This window comes from Bombus terrestris, chromosome 14, assembly GCF_910591885.1.
Source record: "Bombus terrestris chromosome 14, iyBomTerr1.2, whole genome shotgun sequence".
Classification (NCBI taxonomy): Eukaryota; Metazoa; Arthropoda; class Insecta; order Hymenoptera; family Apidae; genus Bombus; species Bombus terrestris.
Window position 1 is genome coordinate 8,617,405 of NC_063282.1, and position 21,526 is coordinate 8,638,930.

General features: G+C 40.0%; 1 protein-coding gene across 1 annotated transcript in view; it reads left to right on the forward strand.

Annotated features, from left to right (window-relative positions):
• The window catches only part of LOC100644907, a 162,645-nt gene that overhangs the window by 48,874 nt on the left and 92,245 nt on the right, over positions 1 to 21,526 (forward strand). The window contains exon 3 of the mRNA XM_003400796.4: positions 11,038 to 11,152. Within this exon, the coding sequence (XP_003400844.1) occupies positions 11,038 to 11,152 (115 nt within the window). The remainder of the gene's footprint in view (positions 1 to 11,037; positions 11,153 to 21,526) is intronic.

Genomic DNA, 21,526 nt, shown 5'->3' on the forward strand with positions numbered 1-21,526 from the left:
TAGAAACCGGGCGGTTAGAGCTTTTCAGATCGGAGGACGTTCCCTGCACCGTCATAAATTATTCGATGCCAACAATTTGCCCTTAAAAAGAACCACGGACTAACTGCGCGCGCGATTTAATTCAAACGCGGCATCATACTCATCATGTCGCGTTCTGAGGCGTTAGTTTGTTTTTCAGTTTAATATTTTAACCTAGTTGCATGCGTAGCTCGTCTGAATTTTCTGTAAAGAGGAAGCGAAATCGGTGGCTCGTGTGACGATCTCTTTGATTTTTGAAAATGTACAAAGATAGGAGAAAATATTGAATTACGAAAATTCTATATTAATCTTTCGATATCCATTTTAAGAATTCTTTGTGAAACTAAAGAATGTGAACGTAAGTGTAAGGAACGATGGATAATGACCGCTGGAAGTTTAATTTCAGCTATCTATAATTACGGTGTCGTATGTAAAGGGGGTCATCAGTTCATGACGTGGCAAGTTATATTAATACACCGTTGATAATAAGGGTATTGACACGAAGTCATTATTCCTTTTTATCAAAGATATTTTAATCCTTCTTTGCCAGTATCTGCTAGCATTTCCAATATAAGGTCGGTGCTGAAAATAACACGCGAGAACTAGATTAATTATAACGATCAACAGCGCAAATAAAATAAAAACTCGCATGAGTTCAAGTTAGAAGAATTTTACAGGAAACATTGCTAATTAAAATCATCGACCGATAAACGAGTACAAGGTAATGACCAGGTTTAGACACATCGGTAATTTCAGGTTACTGCATCGATTGACCAGTTAACAAGATTTAATTAATGCTTTCCGGCTGATCGATCGTCGCGTTTCGCTCTGGCCGGCCAGCTTGCGAATAACTCTTGTTTCGAAAGTGCATCGGGGCCAGAAAAAAAGTGTGTTCCAGGTTCGGTGAATTTTCTATCTTTAATGGCGAGCGGAAACAGAGTCGTGGCACAGTGAATAATGACTGGCCGTTCAATGGGAGCTTAATTCCACGTGTGCGTGATTGCGGAATAGTATGCCGTTGCAAATACACGTAGAGAGAGGGAGCCGGTGCTTTTTATCAAAAGCCTCGATGTATTAGCGGGACGCTGGCGCCATACGGTCGTCCTGAATTGTTCGACAAGTGGATGACTCCTGAATTATTATTCATTGTCCGGGCGAAATTACTGGAAATTTCACGCTTTGCTGAAATCTCTGCTAGCGGATAGCCTCCTCGCGCCCGAGCCTCGATTTTAATGTCGTTATCGGACGCAATCGTACCTACCGGATTTCATTCGAAGGAATCTGCAAATTCACTAGTCGACGTCCGTGTTAAATGTACTGCAAGTTTATGGTCCACGCGGACACTCCCTTACTCGTCTTCGTAAATAGTTCGCATCCATTTCGAGGTTTCAGGGACGCGTTTGATCGTAGAGTATTTTCATGGTTTCTCGTTTGGAGTTTTATTATTGGAGTTGCTTGAATTCAGATAACTTTACGGATTTCGAAGAAACTTCAACAGTTGGACTGCTTTATTTTCCATAGTTATAATTACGAAATTCGTTTCACCCATGTAAGATATTTGTGGTGATAAAACGGTGCACCAAGAGTGATATTAAAATATTTCGAGAACTTTTTTTGTAATTTGTTAAATATATGATATTAGAGAAAAAAATCTAGTGATATATTAATCAATAGACATTAATTGCCAAAACATTTTTCCAATTTTTTATACCTAACTGTAATAAGATGAAATATGATGATCTCAGATCAGATAGATTCGAATTCTGTAGCGAGCAAATTGATCCATCGAATGTATACCGTGTGTCATTTCGTTGCGAGTTTCATAACAGATATTTCAACGTTTTTAATTCCGACGTTGCATCTTTTTGCAGTTTCTTTTTTACGCGGCTCGAAGCGGAACGATCCTGGAAATTAATGGCACGGTAGTGAGCCACGACATTTAAATGCGGCATAAAAATTCACCTGCTGCACCACACAGTGGTTGCACCTGCATTCATAAGGTTGTTGCGAACGAATCGTGAAACTTACAGATTAATAGGGGACATTTAAACATTCCCGTAAATTACCCAGTGTGATATAATTTCCCAGGTACGACGCAACGAGTGCTTAGCACACTCGAATGGTATTGTTTTCATTTTCCTGAGTGCAAAATTTTTCATTACTCTTGAGAACGGTAGCTAAATCATCTGAACTTTCGTCGATAAGCGCATCGTGTAGGTTGTCAAGTATCCGTTTCGACAAAACTTTGCAGATTTACGAATCCCATCAATTTTTAATATTATTTTCTATATATTATAATCTGTTTAATAGCAGCTCATACATCAACTGGACCTTGATTTTCACTAGAGACAAGAGTTCATAATTAGAAATGATAGTAACCTTAGAAAATTTGTATTTTCGAATTACTGTTGAATTCTACATCATGAAAATTATACGATGTCCGTTTCTTAATGATCACCGCACTGTCTAGAACGAATAATGTTAGAAGTGCTAAACAAAGGCGATTAAGGATTGTATATGAATGCAGCCTGGCACATAATAATTCTGAACGATCCTTTACTGCAGCGCTAAATGTTTCGCAGAGCGTCGACCTCGACGTTGTTTTCGAATCGGAGGTTAAAGAGAAGTGATCTAAAATTGTAATTACATGTAATACGTAAAGCCAATTAAGAGAATGAACAGACAATGGAGGAATAATATTACACCTGTAGCTAATGATCGGATACAAAATTTTACACCTTTGTCCTCGTAAAATAAAATCGAAAAATTAAACAATTGTTCAGTCCATACTAAGGCTTTGGAAATTTTTCAAGAAATCTCTTCTTCGATGGTAGCGTCACGTCTTTTCAATCCAGCGGAAGAGCTGCAGGTCCCGATAGATTGGCTTTAAATCCGCGCGCCTTATTCCCGGACACGCTATAGAGAACACTCGATGCAAGTTTCCAGCAGGTGCAGTATTCGGGCAACGATTCCTTTATCGCCAGGCTTTTTCATCAGAATTACAAACAATCGGTCCCGAGTATGCTTTTTAATCCGACCCAATAAAACAATCGAGCGTTCCGAGTCTTCTTGACTCTTCTCTTTCTTCCTCTCTATCTCCTCTTCTTTCTTTCACTTTCCGTCTATTCTGCGACTGCCGCGTCTTCAAGTCGATGAGGTCACAGAGAAATCCTCACCCTCTTCGATGTCCCTCTTTATCCCTCTGCTCGTTGCAGTTCCAACCCTCTTTGTGCGCTTCCCAAACCCTCCTCTCTTTCGCTCTTTCGCTCTTCCGCGGCTCTTCCCGTTCTTTTAGTTCTTCTTCGTTACTCCCGTGGGAACACCGGCAGCGATGCTCGACCTTCGTCTCTTTTTAAAACAATCGAGCCTCGTAAACAACGTCATTCCCAGCTCTTTGTTTTGGCCGGCCATCTTGCCGCTTCAGGGAAAGAGAATGACTGAACTCGGTGAGCGTTCTCTCGCTGCGTCGACGATTATTTTTACCGCGCTCTGCTTCGAATAATCCAGCCCTCGTGGGGCTTCGTTGCTTTTACCTGAAAGTAATCTGTTTGTTCTCGTCGGTGGCAATTTTGGCTCGATGCTTCGAAAGCAATTGCGTTTATTATACATCGCGCTTAACGATCAAACTACTTCGTTAAGGCCAAGTACGTACTATGTATTTGCCAACCATGCAAAACGTTTCGCAACGTTTTCAGAGTTACATTTAAATCGTGAACGAACCACGAGTTGTAATTTCCTTTTCTATTATCATAGACATAGAACATTTGCTTGCAAGGTATAATCAATTTCCAGTAGATCTTCGACGAAACTCTTATTTGGAGTACCCAGAATTTCGAAGAACGTCGGACGCGAGAGAGCGCGTTACTCGAAATAGAAGAGTATTTGGACTTGACAGACGAGCCTCTTTCTGACGCTACTTGGCAGGCTTACGATTTCGTCCTCGCAATCTATTTCCTTGTAGAAGCTTTCCAGTCCCTTTCTTCCTTGCTGTACCTGCGGCATAAAAAGCCACGAAATCCTATAAAGCTCGAAAGAGTAGGCGGTAGAATGAAAAGCTCTTAGCATGTCGGCATCCGTTACAATCCGGCGTACTTGCTGGACTGCAAATGGACCTTGACAATTTAAGAGGGTCCTGCAATCGGGCGAAACGAAATTATTTGCTGCGATACCCATCCATGGTAACTCGAGGTGAAAAAGTTTCACCACGCCCCAGTAAAATTGTAATAGCAGTGATGAAACAAACGTCGACATGTCGTAAATCTAATGGAACAAATGGGACCTTTGCGACTTGATTTAGAATTTCCCTGAAAAATAGCGATGTTCCTGAAAAACATAGACGATTTTCTTGTTTCTATTCAATATTGTTTTATTCAATTCCGTTGTAATATATAATATATATTACTCACGGCTAAAATATTTCGTTGGTTAATAGTATTCGGTATTTACATTCTTATCTTGAGTATAGCGTAACCTTGTAAGAAACGAAGGAGCATAGGGAATTTTCGGAAAAGATTTTATAATAAGAATATTTCTGTCTACACGTACGTAGAAAGTATTCTGGATTAATATGTTCGAGCCTCGTTCATAAGTAATTTCGAGTCGACGTAACGCTGAGAACGGACGAGGTATTAAGTCGAAGGATGAGGAGCAGAAGCGAGGGTGAGAAGCGAGCGATAATGGCGGTTATGGAGGGCGGGGGCGGAGAGACTTAGCGATCCCACTTTCGAAGACACGCCGTGCAGAGTGACGAGAAGGCATGAAGACGCGAAAACGCCCGATGAATACTTAACGTCCTCTTCGGTGTCCCTGAAGAACTGCGTGGTGAAACGCTTTTGATCCCTGGAACCGTCCTTTTCCTGTCAACGCGAAAAATAAGAAACCATTTTTCGTCGTTAACTTGCGGATATCATTCTGTCACGTACCATGCTAATGCCCGGCTTCGTAACGACGAAACTTTAATGAAACGTTGAGTAATAGTTCCGACATTGTTGCTGCCACGTGGATTTAATGCCATTCGAAACTTTAATGCGAGGAAGGATTTAAGATTTAGGTTCGCATTCACAATCTTTTTTAATGCAGTCTATCAGTCACAGTACGCCTGAAAAGTTCTCTACATGCGCAACACAGATTATTTTCATCCGCTGCTAAATTTCTATACGAGATCATGCATCCCCGATTCCTGTATATGAATTTTTATCGTTTCTATAAAGTTTCTCGCATAGAAAGAAAGAAATTTCGCTCGGTTTAAGCGATCAAAGCATACGATTAAGCATATAAATTGCCGCGGAAGGTGTCATTTTCGGCTAAAATACGCGCAACAAGGGAAAACTTCGTCCTTTAAGAAATAAGTTTCACTTCAACGACGCCTTTACGTAACTGGCGAATAGCAAAGACCGGAGGAAGTCTGATGACGACGGGTTGGAGAGGAAAGAGACGGTCGTCAGAGGTGTGTGTGGTTGAATAGCGAGTAAGGCGCCAGGAGAACAACAAACCGCCACGAGACCGCGATGGCTGACGCTCCGCTCTAATGGCACCACTCAAGATGCAATATCGCTGCATGAATATTATATAGCATCCACACGACCAGCATCTGCCAGATACTCGCGTCTTTACAGCCATCTTAGACGGTCGTATCGTCGCGGAGGTCTGTGTATCAGTAGAGGTTGGCACATCGAGAGACGAGTATACGTGTGTCTCGACACGGGGTGGCTGCCGCTTTCTCGGCTACAGCCGCGTGTACCCACGTTTCTACGTATGTACCAGGGACTCCACTTAGCTTGAAAAGCTATGATTATTTCAAGGTGCACTCACAAAAATTGGCTAGCCTGCTGTGCGCTGGCTAGAATCGGCCTTCAAGGGGATCGTTCGTGCACCACCCTTTTCGATGGTATGTTGCGCCTTTTCCAAACGTTGCTCTTGAAAGAACCGGCGGCCCTTTGACGCCAGATCGCCGGAATTTAGCTTAAAGAGGCCGCTTTCCGGTTAATGTTGGATGCTCCGTCGAATATCGGGATTTTGACGTTTGCCTCTTCGATGATACCATTGCTGCCACGATATGGCTGATCGCGTTGGTTATTTGTTGCTTCAGAATCCTTCGTACCTGTCCATTTTTCAATGCTTTCGAATATCGATTGTGAACGATGAAAGCTTTGAATTGACGATCGTACTGTGCAATCTTTTTTGCGGCTTTCGATACGGAAAATTGATCAAAGACAGAGTGCGTTTCGTGGATTATCGAAGCAAATGGTCGGCCGACGAATATAACCAAGGAAGATTTATATTACCGTAGAAAAATCGGGGATCGCCTGCTAGTACGAAGTATCATTTTGTTCTCTTTATGTAACTTTGTTGGATTCCTGCGAGATTTATCAGTTTCATGGGATTACCAGCTATTTCATGGAACTGCACGGTCCACGTTTTAAATTACGCCGGATGACACACCTGTCACCGGTCTAGCTAATTTGGATTTTCAAAAGCTTCATGAAAATCTACCCTCGTCCAGGCGTCACGCTGTAACACACGTGTGACGCGTTACACGGCCGAAATGTTGGCGGGGAAACCTCGTCCGGTATGTACGGCCACGTCTCGTGGGTGCAACGCATTCAATTAATTGTTAACATGATTCACGATCGCGCGGAGTTAGAGCTTCTGTAGAAATGAAGTGCATTTCAGTTACTTGTGCGAGTATTAATGGAACCCTTTAAAAGCACGTGCTTCCACAGAACGTCCTGCGAAATGTTCAGATTCAATGAATTCTCGTAAATCATAAGGAAAAGGAGATGTTCGAATGATTTTAGAAAAGTTGGCGAAACAGATTTTCGATTCAACTTAGGAAAAGCTTGAAAATAATAAAAAATTAGAATAATTTGTACGAGTTCGTTGATTTGTTTAACGCAGCTACGAGCTGGCGATTTAGTTTGTAATTAATAAAACGCGTCACCTGGCTCTGAAAGGCGGTAAGTCTTCTGGCTTGATATTTTCACGTGGAAATGCTTTCGGAGGATCCTTCTCGGTAATGAATGAAGTTAGTTGAAAAGGGGGTGAAATTTTTGTTGGGACGTCCCGATTCACTGTCGCCCGTTACCGTTTCTTCAGAGGAGAAGCATAACGACAGGACCTATATTCCGTAATTTTACGTTTTAGCATTTCATTCGAGCACGTTGTCGAATGATACGGTGATTTCGAAGGACTTGAGTTAAAAGACGAGCTCGAACAGCCAAGTCAAATAAGATGCGAACGTGTCGAGTGTGAAACATTAACGAGGAGTAAACACGTAAAGAGACCGGCGTACGTAGATTGACGAATAAATAGATAGGTGCATGTACAAACATACATATAGCAGATGTAGGATTTCTGAATCAACAGAGAAGAAGCCATGGTCTGTCAAATTTCAGCGAGGCTTTGGCAAACGGCATAGAATTGAGTTTCACATTGTTTTCTGAAACTTATCCACATCCTTAACTTCCTGTCACGAAAATGGCGTCTGCATGCCTGACGCGTTTACAGTTCAAACAATTTTAAATTGCCTCGCGTGCGTCAGATGTGTGTAGTTTTCATAGTCGTTTATTCAACGTCGGGCCACGTATAAAGTTTTATTACATCACACAGTCCCCACAAAATACAGGAATATAATTTTGACGGTCACTTGCGCGTTTTTACACGCGACACGAAAATATTAATTTACTTAACGAAATTTATTTCACTTAAAATAAACCCATGCGTTCGTGCGTCGCGTTTTCAATTCTACTTCATTTTTATGCGGGGATTAATGGGAACGGAACCAGGAAATGAATATCAACGTTTCGTCGTGCGCCTGCATAAATGTGAAACTCAAGAGGGAAACTCTACTCTCTTCCTCGAAATGTAATATTTCCAGTGTATGAGAAGAAAATTGTTATAATTTCGAGAAGAGTACTAATTACCGACCGTGTATTTTTGCCAGTTAACTTGAAACGTAATTGGAACAAAGGGAACTCAATTTTTAAAAACATGATTTTTCCCATTGCTATCATTAAATATAAACGATAGATGTATCTTGAAAACCACAAGATAATATCACGGTGTTTGCTTCGATTTCTTGCTACGAAACGTACCTCTGTTGTCAGAATTTTTCGTGCACTCATGAAGAGAGAGGAATTTTTTTTCATAATTTGCAAGCACCCTCGATTTATACAGGATAGCCTCATGGGTCTGATCTCGCCTCATTAACTGCGAATCAGCAGAACATAATACCGCCTGAAAAAAAGCGTCCAAGATAGATAGAGCGACAGAGGAAGGATGAGGATGGGTGATGGTTGGAAAAAGAAAAAGGCGGGACAAGCGTGAGATAGGAAGGAGAGACAGGAGTAGAAAAAGAGGACACGACAGGAGGAAAGAGTGGAGGAAATTTCGGGACATGGAGTTATCAGGTGGGGACGTGGAAGAGGTAATAGCCTGTGAAGGGAGGAGAGCAGGAGGCGCGGAGATTGTAAAATCGATGAGGTTCTTTCGCGCTTGGCGCGAGTCAAGTTCCTTAGGGTACCTGACGTTTCCTCATTTCTTCCGAAGTCGTCGAACGTCACGGGTCCGCGAATTGCTCTCGGTTTTTTCCTCAGCTCGACTTAAAACACGACAAATTCTCTCAACCCTTGGCCCGGAACCTGGTAACCAGGGGCCGGGGGGAGGGGGGTTGAGAAAGCTATTTCCCGCTGTAAAGCGAGCTGTCTGCAGTAAGTATAAACTCCGGAGCTCAAAGGTGCTCGAGGCGCCTTCGAAACTCGCCGACTAGAAGTAGCACCCCCATTTGAGGGCGAGTGTACGCGCGCGCGCCAACGATCGTGACCCCATCCCCTATGCCCATGGGATTCGGAAGTTTGCGTTTTCTTTGCCTGGCCCCCCTTCTTTTACCGTCTTTCCTCGCTTCCACGCCGAGTCGCTCCCGTCGAGGGAATTTTTTTAAAAGCGGCGAACAATTTGAGATAATGGTTTGGTAGAGATGGATTTATGTTCTCCAGCTGCGAGAGCCTGTTATAATTCACTTTTCCCGGAATTTATGGACCAACCTTTTTGCAGATTGGTATTATGTTTTGTACCTGTCCGCGCTCTCTTGTGGTTTCATTACAGTGATTGGAACGATCAGTGAACTGCCATTCAATCAGATTGGTCGATTGATATTTTTTCATCGTTATCGTGTGTGATGGCTTAAGCAAGTACAGCTGCTTATTGTTTCTTCGTTGTCGCAGCTTTCTTCCACTCCGTTGGAATTTACATTCATTTCTGAATACCGAATTTATTCCACCCTGTCATAATAAGCATCTTTTCTGGAATTAAATGTATACGTAACACTAATCCTTTAATAACAACGCGAAACTTAAGCACTACGCGAAACTACCAACTACAGTATAGCTGCATTATTCCGTTAAGTTTTCGTTCTTCTCGTACTTCTTGTTGTTTCAGTCGGTATTTGTTGAAGTAGAAGTGGTTTCCACTGTTCGTAGTTTCTATGTAGTACTGGATTTAGCAGTACATCGTTTTGGATTCTGAATCTGAGACATTACCTTTCTGTTTGTCACGTAAAGGATCGGAAAGAGCAAATCAAATTTGAAACAAAATTCTTCTTTTATTATTAATGGAAAAAGGATTACGCCTTGATGAAGGCGTATTGTGTATATGCCATTAATAAAGAGAAAATTCATACCTTGCTTTACGACGCTGGCCTTAGTAACTCTTTGGATTAGAGACATTTCAAAAAAAAGGAAAGGTATTGTAGGGGATATATTAAAAGCGAAAAAATTGTTTAATTTTACTATTCAAAAAAGGAAGAAGTATTATGCCTTGATGAAAATTTATCATAGACGAAGAAAACCTTCATCGCTTCTTTTACAATACGGCATTCTATCTTCTTCCCTTGTCAGTAGCTCTTTGCGCTGCAGTTGCTTGAATCCCTATTCCCTTCGGGAATTTAAGAACAAGAGCCTTCGCGCAAGAAACCTCCCTCTCTTACCGCGTCCTTTGATACGCTCGCTTGTTTCTGGATTTCAGATTTCTACAAGGTGAATATCGTACTGTTCGCGGTCTTCTTGATGCTTGTGGGACTTTTATCTCATTCAATCCATAGAATTATACATTTTTTTTTATAAAACACCATGCCGGCTTGAACGATTACCTTTGATGCCTCGTAATAAAACAACGGGACGTCGATATCCGAATTAAAGAAAATTCTATAACAGCCGATCACCGTTAAATTCGAAAACACCAATTAAATTTCCCGGTTGCTGCTTTCACTTTTTATCAAAGCGTAAAACGCAGCAGCCCGCGAAACACAAATGCAAACGCAGTACCGCATTGATCCGCTATCGAAAATCGAATCGATCCGCGCTGGTTCCGGTTTAACGGCGAATTGAGGATCGACGCGGTGCCATGCACCCGTCGTTATAATAAATTTACGCTCGATACTCGTCCGCGCAGGGCTAGGATACGCGATATTCATATTTATTTATGAGGAATGTACGCGACCCTATTGATTTTTCGACCTTAACGCCGTCGGCTCGTTATTCGAGCGCCACCCTTTCAGCCTTTCACGCGGTTCCACGGCCGAACAAAGTGAGCCTGGCATAGCCGGCACAAGTCCAAAACGGTATGATGTTCAATTTCGCGGAGCATGATTTAAATATTAGATTAGTAGAGGAGCGAGTTGTACGGGAAAAATTATTGCATCGGAAGAAATAAATAAATAAATACCGGTTTCTTAGCGGACAGGTTACGTGTTCCTGAACGTATCGTCAAATAAAACCAGATTGAAAGTTTGCAGCGGAAAATACGATGAAAAAGATCGAAATGTAAAATATTTTGAAATGAATCGAAAGAAATTTCCATTGTTGTACAATAGAACTGAGTTATATCCTGACAAATATTAAATTTCAATTATCTTCCGTCGATATCGTTTCGAATGTTTATTGTAGATAATTTAAAATTAAATTTAAAGCCTGAAATGAATGATTGTGTGTATCGATTTTCAATAAAACCGAATAATTCTTTCAGCTATTTCTACACCGCCCTGTTCGTATGTAAAATACAATAGCCTGGAGGATATACTGTCACAGGATTTAGGATTCACTCAACTGGAGTTCACCCCTACCGTCGTATCGAAAATGAGGTAAGAGTTGATTAACCTGCGACATGCATGTGTTATTAGGTTATCATAAACAGGCCTATTATAAACCTTTTTACGCCGACGCTTCATTTTTATCGATGTTAAATCAACCCTTTCGCTCTTACCGATTTATATATACACTCTCTTTAAATAGTAACGATGTCGTTGGAGCACGCATGATGGAAAATGTTTTTTGAAAGAGAAGATTGTTTGCGGATGATATTTATTGGAAAACAATCATCCTACATTCTATATACATGTATCAGAATTCTAATAATAGGGCTTTCTTCTTGCCGCATTAAATCAGAGATAGTAATATAGAAAAAATTGCAATTACGAGATGAATGAAAGAGTAGCGGAACTAAGTGTAAGTATTAAATTCGAAATTTGAATGTCGGAATATTCACTTCACAATTTCTCTTTCATTCTAGTTTCTTCAATTGCGTAATTACTTACGCTACGGACTAATTACAAAGCGTATCGTTAATTTAATATTTAATAAGCTGATATAATCGACGCTGAAGCATTGTTTGAGTTCAATCGAGCCAGTAAATTATCATTTATCAGCGTAGACTTTTCTCTTTCAAATACTCTCTATTTCAACAAAAGCAAAGCAAAGCAGGAAATTGAAATTATTACAATGTAATTATTTACAACAGTTTAAATAAATTCATACGATCGATATCTACGTAAATATATTAGGATATTCGATTCGCCAAAAGATCTTCATCGATTTCGTTAATAGCGTTCGCAACGACTCAATCAGTACTGAATCCATCGTCGCCAAATCTCTTGCCTTGACAAATTCGCTTACATCATAGAATTAAAAATTTCCGAAATATTTTGAGCGATGAACCGTAAAGAAAAAGCGGCGTGGAAGCGATAAAAATCAACGAAGTACCGGACGATTATTTATGGCGGAGCTAGCAACAGCACGAATAGAAATTAAACGCGAACAGCAGTTTAACGCGATAATTAATTCGAAATCAGCAGAACCGCTCGCAGATTAACAGACATCCAAGCCCCGGTTTTAGTTGTCTCGCTCTAGTTTGCGTTTGCAACCTCGTCGTCGCCCGTTTCTACCCTTGGTCGTGTAGTTGCTGCAGATAAACGCGAATACTTCATAAGCTCGTAATCCTGAAACAAAACGCCCGCCAAGAACAAAAGGATTTGCTCCTGGGTCTCTGTCTAACACGGCAACCTCTCGTTTCCACTTGCACGGCTAGCAACCAGCTCTCTCGATACGCACTGGCAACAACCTCCGAGGGGTCGCTCTTCCTCCTTTCGCGCTTCTTTTCCCTTCTTCGGCTATTTAAGTAAGTCTTAACCGAGTCGCGAAGCCAGTCGGTTATTAAAAGTCACTCTCTGCTGGCAATGAAACCAGCTGCCAACTTTACTTCGCCTTTTGTTTGCGACGCTGAATGGATCTGATGTCGAGGAGGAGGGGGTTAATGGTTTACGCGAGGGTGGAAGATAGCCTCGAGGTCTTTTTCGGGCGTTCTATCGCAACCGTGAACGATTGAACCGTTTCTTTTGATGTCTTTTTAGATTTGGGGAAGGTGTAAGTAGAATCGATCGGATAAGACGGGAGACTGGGGGATTTTTTCGGCCGAGGGTCCTTTTTTTATTGTTTGGGAAAATACTCGTACGTCTCTATAAAATAAGCTTGGGTTTGGTAAAATTGAATTAGGATATAGAAACAGAAATCGAGATTCCTTTTGTTAAGATCAAGATTCGAGGCGAGCAATCGTTTTGCATTGAACATCTCTTTTTTTAACAAAAAATTTCAAAATTCAATTTTCAAGTCAAGTTGAATCCTCTGTTTCCATGAAGATAAAATATCTTTAATTTTTAATCGATATTCGCTATATTTTCAGCACCATTACCATCCTATAGATATTTTTTTGTTAAAAAAGACCTACAAATCATCTCATCAGAAATACGATGTATATGAAAAACGCAGTTGTACATTTTAAGCAAAGGAAAATAAATATCCCGCAAGCATTAACTCTTTCATTTAGATTTTCGAGGATCGACCGTGTTACCATTGCGACTGCCAAAATCCACCTCCAGTATTTGCGGTAGATATTTACTTTAGACGTTACTAAAAAAATACACGGCACCGTAAAAAAATTCACGGGGGAAGGAACAGGGCGAACTAGTTGAACCACCAATTTCGGTAACATTCGACCAACTGAGTTGCAAAACCAACGGAACGAAGTCCGAATATTACATACCGTAAATCATTATCAGAAAACACAATCAGCTTTTCGAATCGCTGGCACATTGTCCTTCTATGTTGTTCGCCCGTAGCAGAAATAGAATCCTCCTGAAAATCCTATTTTCTCGGATCGTGTTGGACGTCAAGCACCACTGCTGGCCGAAACAAAATTGCGAAACAGTATTAGGTATACGCGTTTCAGTTCTTGTGGAAGCTGAAACAAATAGTAATTTTCATTTTCAGACAGCGACCGATGCTTGTAGAATGTGAAAGTTTCTCGATAATGTAATTATGGATAGAAAAATGGTAGTCAGTCATCGAGGAAATAGAAGGATTTGGAATTTCTAAGTTTTCTTTTAAAGAGAGGACTACGGACAATCTTCCTATAAGATATGTTCCCATTTACAGAGGTTGTGTAGTTAGTAATCTACCTTAAATCCTACGTTGACCTTTTTTCAAGCTTAACTTCCTCTTGTAATTTAATTTTTTGCATCTGCAATTTATATTAGACCACCGGACAAGTCTAATTTCTGTATACTTGGAAATTAAGAATTGACACAGATTGCTATTTTTTCTTCTTTTTTTTTTTTTTTTTTTTAATTCATGAGAAAAGAAGTATTCAAAAACGAGAATCTGATTTTGCCGATGTTTGATGTCCTTTCAAATGATCGAGTTAAGTTTATCTGGATCGATGCTATTACATGGCATTAACGACCCGATCATCGTAACTGTTACAGCTCCATAAAGTCTTGGCAAGCCTCAGCGATGATACATCTTGTAATCTCTTTTCCTCGAGGAATAACGGAGTTCCTCTCTCGCCCGCAGGCCATAATCTATTTCTCTGCTGCATTTCTGCACCACTATCTCTTCTTTCTCTCTCTTTTCTTTCCGTTGCTTCATCGTGTTCACTTTCCGACTTCTTCGTCCGCGCAGCTGAACCACCGTGTCTTTATCCTCTCGAGGGAGGTTTATTCTTGTTAGGTTAAAACCAGAGAAGCAGCAGCAAGCAAAACAGCGGTTACGTTCCGCTTACCGACGGTATAACTTTTAAGATCGCAAGGACACGTCCCGTTGTTTTACTTGTTTATTTAATCAACATTAATCGTTTAATAAATTGTGCAGTCGATAATTCAGTGGGAGATAATTGTGTATAATTCAATGTACGATATGGGTAATTAAACGTTATTCCAGTCAGAGGTGATAGAACGATCAGCTGCGTCGAAGTTAATCGCTTGACTTATTGAACAAATAAATTCCAAAATTCAGAAATTCTTTGGGAGCGGAGTCGATTAAATTGGAAAATTTGTCAATATTACTTGGAGAGAAAATAAAAGATTTGTGAAAATGTACATGTAGAAAAAATAGTTGATTAATCCGTCGTACTAATTTTCATCAGAGATTATCTCAATTTCGAATGAATTTTTACCAATTAAATCGTACGTTAATTAAACCACAAGCTTCTTTGGATGGATTATTATGTCCAAGTTTTCAGCTTTCGAACTTTAATAATTCTAACAAAATCCTACGAAAAGCCGCGGAAGTTCCATCGACTTTTGCATCAAACATCAAACGTTGCCATTCATAAATCATTGAGAATTTGCCAATTTCAGATAAACTTCTTACGAAGGTAGACTTCTAACGAAGCTATGAAAAAGCACTAACTTTAATAACTTTAACACTTATCCTAAGTGTATTAAGTATCCAGTCAGGGTCGGTTGTACTTCGACATTCTTATTCTTCCGGGAACTTCGCATCACAAAAATCAAATCTTAGACTCGTGTTACCGGTTCACTCTGTCGTGTCAAGGTGAGACGACACGCCAGTCAGTCGACGAGGGAAATCGGTATTAAGGGATGAAAGGATTTCGTTGTGGCGTATTTTGCCTGTAATCCAAGTGGGTCACCCCCGACTCCTTTTTTCCCTTATCGCGTTCGAAAGCCGAAAAGTTTTCGAGGCTCTATGAGCTCTACACTTCTTTGCCCGCACAGGGATCAAGCACGATTTTCGGCTACAGAGATTGGAAATCGCACTAGCCGTTATTTCAACCTTCGGATAGTCTCGCCCCTGAAACGGCTATTGTGCACGAAACCTTGGAACAAGGTGACTCGTCCTCCTTGCGCCCAGGCTGCGCCTTTTTTCCTGCAACTTGGAAAATTCTGGATCGAGGGAACACCGGATATTACCTCGACCAAACTAAAGATACTTTTCTTGCCGAGAATATTTCTTTTCGGACGTGGCGCCCGCTCGATGGAAATCTGAACGGATTTAACAGAGCAGAAGCTCCCTGAATCTATCTGGAATTCATGGTGGATGGTAGCTCGTCGATGGTATCAATGGTACAGTCTTCTGATTGAGTGTCAGCTATCTGGAGAGGAGAGAGAAAAAAAGAAAGATAGAATTGTAGAATTAATATCGATAGATAAAAGTTGAATATTATTGGAGAATGATGAAAGTGGATATATAGGAATTGAGTAATGATGGTTATAAAAAAAAGGTAGAAAAACGATTCTTGAATGGTTATGAACTTTACAAATCTTTAGTTATTTCTTTCTATTTTTTCAATCCCTATTCTTACGATGGAATATGATCTCAATTATCGAGGAAAGTTAATAGCGGCTGTTTACGTCCCGCATTGGAGCTTCCTTCCATATTTTAGCAAACTTTATTGGTGTTCAGATCTTTTATAAGAAGAATACCATTCTGATCGATCATTATTCCTTTACTGTTCGCTATTACAATCTTTCTTCCCTGTGCAATCCAGAATGCAACAATAGTCGTTTTTTTTTTAATTTTTAATTTTTAATCGAATAATCTTCATATTCGATATTATAGAGGACCGACCGATCTTTTTCTTTTACAATTTTCTTCACAAATTTTATTAAGATACAAATTGTTTATTAAAATATGAGATGCGTGCTTCTAACATTTTTGGTCAAAAATATTATTCGACACATTTTTTTAAATATCTTATAAAAGTAAATATTTTTTAAATATCTTATAAAGTACGCGTATTTCATATATTTCCACTTTGCTCGGAGACATCTGAAAAACGTGAAGAAAAATTTCCACGCTGACGTTTTCCTTTCTTGAATCGACACTTATTCCACGCGCTTTCTCCCGCTCAAAGATTTTTCCCCCCACGTAATTGACCGGCTGCGATTTGTTGTCGGAGATTCGTGATATTTTTCTACTGTCGATGACATTTTACACAAGAATATTCGATTGTCGCGGCGCTTGTTATTACAAGCCTCGCTAAGGGTTTGTGTCGGGCTATAAATTACTTTTCCAACGAGACGAAGTCGACCGCAGACCCGTCAATAATTCATCGCGGTCCTGCACCCACCGAAAATCCTTTCACATAGACGGGAAAGACCTGTATGTTACAGCAGAAAAATATTTAATTTACCAAAAACCCCGGTGAAAATATTACGTCGAGATGGAAATTTTCATCGCGAATTTTTATAAACCCTCCCGTAAAAGTTGCGCGAGGTATAATATGGTGCAATGTGAATTTAGGATGTATCATGTTTTTGACATTTATTTATTTGAACAAATAGAAGCAACTTTTTTCATACCGCGTATCTTTCCAACTTATTTCATCTGCACGAAAAAATGAAATAGAAAATAACGTGCTTTCAGTGAAGACCACTCTCCAGAAAATCGGTTTTGAAGATATACCGCGTACTTACCTTCGAAGTATTTGTTACGTTTTACTAATCATCTCTCTAGTCAAATTGTTCAAAGAAATTTTAATTTGTGGCGGCGTCGACCGAAGCGCAATACCGACATGCCCAATGTACTATCGATATCCCTACGTTTCTTTCGCCGAATTATCGAAAGAACGCATACGCGGCGACCGCCGCTGTATATCTAATAAACGCGTGTGTAGTAGGGGTATCGAAGGACAACAAAGGAAAGAATCCGTGATTTCGAACAAAAGAATCAGTCAGTCTATCTCAAGCTGTGAAGTGCGAAAGGTCTCGTAATAAGTAAACCCGTTCACAAAAACCTTGATTGTTATCTTTTCTTCCCAATTGTTAATTTCGTTAATCGTTTGATCGTTGACTAACATTGTTGCTTCTTTACTTGTTATTGAACTTTTTGTTAGCAAATCAAGTGTAGTTTCTCGTATGTACTCATTCCAACCACCTCTATTCTCATAATAGAAATAGAGGATCAATCAGTTCGTGGCGTCGATTGTTTAATCGTAACGAGAATTTACGACTCTCGTTGACGCGCTATCTCGCGATCGCGTCTCTCCGCGAATGGTTGAAACAGTATTATTTATTTAATTCTATGTAAGTTACAGGACCGAAAAGCATTTTTTTCGCCATCTCGATCGCATTGCCACTGAATAAATTTCCGAAGTTTTAGAAGGATATAGAAAAATTAAAAGAAAGAAACGTCGAATGAGAATGGCCTCTTGTCTTCCGACTACAACATACAGATGAACGTCTGACCTTAAATGCTTCTAACAAGATTACAAATCGTTGAAGAGTTAAAGCTAGGTTCCTTGTCGAAGTATACGTTTTCGTAATGGAGAAGGCATATATTTCAGAGTCAGTTTCATTTACCTTTTCATAGAACTCCCCGCTTTCACCCTGTTTTTCCTCTCTCCTTTTAACCACTCTACACGACCTACATGTACAAATAAGTAGGTACGCGCGTTTCAAAGTTTTACAAAATGTCTCTTTGTTTTCCTTTAAGCATTCATCTTACGGTCCGTAGCAGTTCCCGTGACTTTATACGTTTATTTAAATGTTTTAATTTTGTTGATCTTCTCATCGTGTATTGAATTGAATATTCTTCGCTAGAATGTTTTTCACATTTTCCAGACGCATACTTCACTGTAAACTTTAAAATAGTAGCGTGATTCTGCAAAGAAAGCTTCGTGATTTGATACTTCAGAACAATTGTAAAGTACGTGTATCGATATCTACAAAGCACAGTTCCTCTTGAATCCCTCACACCAGAAAGAAACGTTATTCGTACGTCAGCGCGATATGCAAATGCATTACGGTGACGCATGTCAGTGTTGGAACGCGACTGATTGTCGCGCAAGGGTTTGAGAAATTGTCTGAGATCCTTGTAGCAGAAGGCGTTACGCGTGAACCTCGATCCGATTTTATCGTCAAACGAAATGTTGACAATTTTGAATCGTGTCACCTGTTGCACTGATGCGATGCATCTCTTTGGATGCGATATTAAAATGCAAACAGTCAAGAACGTTTAAACCGATGCACTTGACTCGCATCACCCTGTGAAAAATGATTGGATCGCATAAAATATGAGACTCTTCGGCGTATTTCTCCTCTTACCAGAGATGAGAAGTCAATTCTTAAACAAACTGAATTACGACGATTCTGCATTGAAACATCAGAAAACTTGTGATTTGATTCTACGACGAATGAAATTAATTTAGGAATTTTTTAAATAACGCTGATATCAATTCTTTTACGTATGTAATATCTTAGACTTTTAAGTTTGTAAATAGTTTATGACTGAACTCGCAAACTCGTTGTAGTGTGAGTAAAATAGGATGCTGTAAGTCAGATGTTTAAGACAACCATTCGAAAGCGTGTGATCTTCCAGCTGTAAACTTCGTCAGGAACGATATTTCCAGGCTGAAAAATTTTACAACGATTCGTTTACAACCACTGAAGTGCGATCGTAAAGTTAGGAGATCGTAATGTCTAACACGCAATTATGGTTTTACGGCCAGTGGATGTACAATCGACGGAGAGTTAGCTCCGGTATAGCTCTTACGTCGATTTATTTGATTAGTTGCTTGAGTAAATCTATCGAGCTTTGGTAATTGTAATTTTATTGTCTGTCAATCATCACATTTAATTTATCGAAATAGAATTTACTTCTGTTTATCGAAATATAATTCTTTTCGTTCACGACGAAACAGCGTTCATAAAAGTTTGTTGTAAATCAGTCAAGAAATTCGTAATCGATTTCACACAATCACGTTTAATCCTCGATAACGATATTCCTCTTCAAATATTCCTCTCGAATTTTGTATCGTTTTAGAAACTATCTTCTCGAATCTTTTCACGTGGGAACATCTTTTTACGCTATATACCGTTGTCTTGCGTTCTATACGCCGTGAAATTTCCACTTAACAACTTTCGAACAACGATTCTTTCGATTCAACGATTCTTTATTACGGATCTCTCGGTTCGACGAAGTTCGCCGAAGTTTATTGAACGTAAGCATACACGAGAGAGATCTCACTGTTCATCTATTTTACAAGTCGCTCGTTCGCCGCATCTTCCATGCCTCGGAAGATAAGATTTTCCCGAAATTTATCGGGGCGAGGCTGGCTGGTACGCCCGGTGCTTTAACGTACTCATTTTCGCTGGCGCAGTCGGGACCTTATCGGTTTTCGAGGAAACTCGGAAGATTCATCGGCGTGGAGCACGGGAGAAAAAATCGGCCGCGTGTGTCTCGCACGTGCAAGACTCCACGATGTAAGTGTGCTCGTAGCTCTCTCTTCCGCCAGAACAATTTATCAGACGTCGGATTTCGGCTAGCTTCGAATCCTGCGGGCCATCGTTCTGTTTCTACGATCCATTTCCTCTACATTTGTTTCGCCTGGATACCAGAAATGTAACCACATACGGGGAATTCTAGGATTCCAAGTTAAATAAAGGGTTGTTTGGCTCGACACTGGCCCAAAAGGTGTCTCGATGAAATTGGTTGAAAAAATAATTTTAAAATTATATATAATAGAATAGTCAAACTAATATTAACTGATATTAACTGATCAAATTTTACAAGTTCCCGGTGCTAACAAGTCCCCTTTCACTTTATCACAGAAAATAGACAATTTGGGTATTTCAGTCAGAGAATTTGGCCTCGATTCTATTCGACTACTCACGCACGTACTTTCCACACAGCACTTACTAACACTCGTACGTTCCCCCTTCCTCTATTTTATACTCTCTTTCACCCATTCCAGACAAATTACGCAGATATTCCCAGGACACATTCGATCACGTCCACCCTGAATTTAGGTCGAACTAGATGGCGTACTCAAAATTCAATCGCTCGTTATAAACATTCGTACCAAGTTCTCATTCGTCCCTTTCCATCTGTGGTTAGTGTGGTTAGATACTATTGTTCTAAATAATATAGGAACAACATCGTATTATTTGTGGGAAGATTTTTAAATACCTAAATTCATGTATTTTTCGTTATCCTTTTTAGTTCCATTCAATGTTCCATTATTTATATTTCGTAAATTACTTGTCGTAATCTTCTATAATTTGCAAGATTTCCTCTGACAAAATAATTTCCAGCAACATTTATCCGAATAAATTTCGCGCCGATTTCATTCAAAGTATCCGCTCAACGTAAATTACGAAAGGAATGAAATGTCGGTCGGGCAGGAATCCGATAAACTTCGTTCACGCGATACACATATGCAATTTTGTATTTGCAATCCAGTCGAAGCGTCACGCTAGCCGAAATCGATTTCCGACCAATTCATCTAACGGTTACGTACATTTTTTCCCCTCTGTCTCCTTCTAGTTCTGCCACTGTTTCCACCGATTCTGTTCATCCCCGTGCTCGCCTCCACCTTGCCCCTTTTCGTTTCACATCAGATGACAGCCAATTTTTATTCCAGTGATTGCATTTGCAATTCCCATGCGAAACTCCCGTTTTTAGTCACACTTTTCGCGCGTCTGTGATCCCTTCCTCGATTCTTTCCAAATAGCTTTCGCCCTTTCAACAGGGAATACATTTCAACCTCGAAGCGTCCAACCGCTGTTTCCTTGCTGCTTTTCCTCCCTCGATGATCACGGAAAACGCGACTGATGGATGGCCACGATATTCTCGCTAATAGGTGAAGGAATTTAATCAAAGACCAGATGGACGAAATGGTCTTCGCGAGGCGATGAAGGTAAAAATAAAAAGGATGTTATAACAATGTAACAAGTTCGTAGCTGGTAATTTTAATCGTAATAAAATACAAAGCCGCAAATTCCTAGTAATCGAGATAGAAATTTGAAAGTTTCATTTCATATATAGTGCATTGTGTCATTTATTATCACGCTAATTCTGAATTTACGTATCTAAGTTTAATTGAAATTCTATTTTACGGACATCACATTGAAAATAATATTTCGTAATGGCTTGCACGAATC